Source organism: Aplysia californica, unplaced genomic scaffold (genome assembly GCF_000002075.1).
Source record: "Aplysia californica isolate F4 #8 unplaced genomic scaffold, AplCal3.0 scaffold00032, whole genome shotgun sequence".
NCBI lineage: Eukaryota > Metazoa > Mollusca > Gastropoda > Aplysiida > Aplysiidae > Aplysia > Aplysia californica.
This window is the reverse complement of record NW_004797302.1, coordinates 1,816,933-1,821,077: the sequence shown is the minus strand read 5'-3', so window position 1 is coordinate 1,821,077 and position 4,145 is coordinate 1,816,933. Positions and strand designations below refer to the sequence as shown.

Below are 4,145 nucleotides of genomic sequence, written 5' to 3'. Positions count from 1 at the left end.
TCACAAACACACACACACACACACAAATAAGAACTGTTCATTGGAAAGCATTGTCTTGAAAATTATATATATATTGAAAAGGTCAGCTCATCACTAAAAGATAGTCAAAAGATAGTCAAAAGTATAACCCTGCTGGGACTTTGGAGAAAAAAATGTTAGTAAACAGAATTTGCCACTACAGCAGCAAGAGAAACAAAAAAAAGATGTTTGATTTTATGGGAAACAACCCCAACCCCCCCACCCAAAAAAAAATTATCTGTGGCCATAGACTTATTTTACAATGTTAAGCACAATAAGTTTGAGAAAAGTAAAGAAAAACAGTGCCAAAACCAGTAGCATGAATTGAGTACTCGTTATTTTTCAATTATAAAGTAGGAAAGAAATAACAAAAGAGAATTGAACTAATTTGTATGATGTCCCTTTGAACAACGTTTTTTGGGATATCCTAGAAATTGTTTGGGCAACACTAGAATGAAGCTGACTATACATAAATATATATATATTATATAGTAGGCCTATTTAATATAAATAAGTGTAAGCATACATGCTTGATAGTAAAACAGCTTGCAAAAACTAGAAATCTTATTTGGCTGTGTATTTACAAATTGGTTAAATAAATATAAGTAAATGAAGGCATTGCACGAATCATACAAGTTGATTAAAAGAATAAATACAAATTATGAGTATCATACAATTTCATTATCGCTATCACAGGCAGCTGAAGATGTCATTAACCCTCTCCGTACGCCCTGGGGTCATTTTGTACTCCCAGGGTTGTATTCTTCACATTTTAGAATACTTCTAGTACGAAGATCTCTTTGAAACTTTCAGTATTTTTCAAAAAATCATTTTGACAGACTGCTATGCAAAGTGTACGGATCAGATTAATGAATAAATTTCCTCTTTGAAAGTGGTTGCACAGAGTTCCCCCCGTCCTATGGATACAATAGTGAAAAACGACGTACGGATAGGGTTAACTTGTAGGTAGTGTCAATATGATCCACCATGTCCTTAAAGTGAAACATTCATACAACAATTTTTCTCTCAAATGTCAATAGCTTTGACAGCCTGGGAGTTGAAAGTTGGAAGCTATTTATCTAAAAACAAGTCAAAATAGGAAAATGGTCAGTTGTGTAGTTTTGTGAGTACAGGACTGTCGCCCTTCTTTCAGTACACAGCAACCCATAGTCATCTCTCTGTCAGTTACGTAAATCTGGGTTTACAGGGCAGTCCAACCATGCTCCTAGCACAAAGAAGTCCTCAGTCTCAGAGATCTCTCTGTCAGTTACATAGTTCTGTATGTAAAGGACAGCCCAGTCATTCTCTCAGCACACAAGGACTTTAAGTTTCAGTGATCTCTCTGTCAGTTACGTATTTCTGTGTGAAGAGGACAGCCCAGTCATTTTCTCAGCACACAATGACTTTAAGTCTCAGTGATCTCTCTGTCAGTCACATAGTTCTGTGAGTAGAGGACAGCCCAATTATTCTCCCAGCACACAGGAGTCCTCAGTGATCTCTCTCCTCAGGGGGTCTATATGGCACATTCAAAGCTTCAAACACAGACTTCTCTGTGGGCGTCGGTATCACTGTACCCTCGTAGATTTTTTCTGCTCCCTGAGAACATTAAAACAAAATGCAAATCAACACATGACATAAAGTGCAGTCCTGTAATAGAATGGGTGGTTGGTGGAAGTTTTGATGAGTACATGTGTTGCTTCTGTTGTGTCTACGTTATGCTATTGACACGATAACAGTCATTTAGTGAAGGCAAAAAGCAAGAGAGATGGACAACCCCCCCCCTCCCCCCAAAAAAACCCAACAACCCCCCCCCCCCCAAAAGAAACAAACAAACAACCCAACAGAAGGAAGGAAAGCAAAGAAGTGGTACTCTCCATGCAACCACCCACTGCATACCTTACGGACAACTCCGGACTTCAAAGCGTGTTCGTTGAGCGACATGCTTGACTTCTTACACAGGTGTCGCAAGGACCTGTTGAAGTGGGCGGAGCCGGTGAAGTAAACCAGGGCACAGCCGTACTCGCTGTATGGCACTACGATTATGTCCAGGCGTCGATGCTGGGAACCAGAGAGAAAAGTAAAATCAATAGAGGAGAGACCATACTGGGAACGAGAGAAAATAAGATCAATGTGAGTGACCATACTGAGAATGAAAGTAAGATCAATGTGAGTGACCATACTGGGAACGAGAGAAAGTAAGATCAATGTGAGTGACCATACTGGGAACGAGAGAAAGTAAGATCAATGTGAGTGACCATACTGAGAATGAGAGAAAGTAAGATCAATGTGAGTGACCATACTGGGAACGAGAGAAAGTAAGATCAATGTGAGTGACCATACTGGGAACGAGAGAAAGTAAGATCAATGTGAGTGACCATACTGGGAACGAGAGAAAGTAAGATCAATGTGAGTGACCATACTGAGATTGAGAATGAGAGAACGTAAGATCAATGTGAGTGACCATACTGGGAACGAGAGAAAGTAAGATCAATGTGAGCGACCATACTGGGAATGAGAGGAAGTAGAATCAATATAAGTGACTGTGCAGGCAACGAAAGAAAAAAGGGAAAAAGAGAAAAGAGTACTTGTAAACAATGCCAGCGACCACATTGAGAATGACAGAAAAAAGTAAAATCAGAGCTAGCATTAAAGTTTTTTACAGTTTTTAGTGATTTAACACTTACCCATTAAGTGCCAAGGTTGATGGTGAGGTGAAATTTGACAAAGGAGAAGTGTTGAAGAACCAGGAGGAAAAATTGCAGGACGAGAAAGACAGGAAGACAGCAGAACACCACGCAATCATCAGGATGTGGGAAATGGGGATACAGAGGGGAGAAGGAAGAAAGGAACGATTATCAGTAAAGGAAAGACGTAGCCATAATCAAACAGCCACTGGAACAATCAGTATGGATACCGTACGGGGTTTTAGTTAGTTTTAGTAGAGGTTTTACGGCGCTCGCAACAGTATAAGGTCATAAGAGTGCCAGAAGATTAGAAGTGTTACAAGAGAGTAACAAACATAAAAAAGAAGGGGAGAAAAGGACGACAGATGTTTGACAGGAAAGAAGAAGCAAACCACACCAGAGCACCCGCCAACCACCCACTTGCGGGCTTTGGTGCTGAGAGGAACTGAGCACTTATGGACCTGTCCGGTGTGTGCAATGACATTGTTGCCCAAGACAGATAAAACAGATGTTGTTGTTGTTGTTGTTTTCAAATCCCTTTATTTGCGAGCATTTCGCTCTTGGCAGCGCAATGCCTCCCTCAAGTAACCACATGTCCTTGTCATCTGGTCAACGCCAGAGGTAAAACAGATAAACTCATAAAGTGTGAGTGAGATAATCTCCATCATTCAGGCTCTCACTTAGCGTGTTCACACACACATACCCAAGTATTCTCTCCAGTGTGGAGACTAACCTTAAGACCAAATCGTTGAGGTGTGTTGTTGTTATGTGTCCCTGTAGGATTATGCGGCGGCCGCGTTTTTTCGCATAAATCTGCAACATTTGCATTTTTTCTTTTTTACATTTTTCTTTCCTCTATAGAGATATAAATAGATCTATACCTGAAAGTTACAGAGATTATATTTTTTTATTGTTTTTTTCTGACTGATGTGTATTGTTTTCTTTCCAAATAAATACACAACAAATTACTGATACTGATATGTTTCGTTTTCATTTTTTCTGTACATAAAACATGAAAATCATGAAAATTCTTGCTGAAAAAGTGCAAAACATGTCGCCAATGGTGTTACGGTAACTTGCATAATTTTGCTTTTTTTGGGTATAATTTGGCCATCTAAATTTGCATAATTCTACGGGGACAGTGTTGTGTACGTGTAGTACGTCGCACTTGAGTTCATCAGTAACAGTTCAGTGAAAGCGTCCAAGCTGTTCGGGTGGAATGTATGAAAGTTATGTCTCGTCCTGCAACTCGTCGCCTGTCACACGAAAGGGCGTATTCCAGATTTTGGCAGTTTTGAGTTGTTACTACTAGTAGATAGCGCTGCCTCAGATCTATGTTCACACGAAACGGCGTATACCTAGCTTTAAAATAACAGTACTAGCAGTAAAAAAACGAAAAGGGCGTACGCTAACACTCAACGCGACCGAATCAGACGAAACGGC

The 4,145-nt window shown here is 40.0% G+C and overlaps 1 protein-coding gene across 1 annotated transcript in view; it reads right to left on the bottom strand.

Annotated features, from left to right (window-relative positions):
• Positions 1-907: 907 nt before the first annotated feature.
• The window catches only part of LOC101850391 (DNA polymerase lambda), a 16,948-nt gene continuing 13,710 nt past the window's right edge, over positions 908-4,145 (bottom strand). The window contains exons 8-9 of the mRNA XM_005091584.3: positions 1,915-2,076; positions 908-1,614 (exon numbers count right to left, since the gene is read on the bottom strand). Coding sequence (XP_005091641.1) covers positions 1,507-1,614; positions 1,915-2,076 — 270 coding nt within the window. The 3' untranslated portion in view covers positions 908-1,506. The remainder of the gene's footprint in view (positions 1,615-1,914; positions 2,077-4,145) is intronic.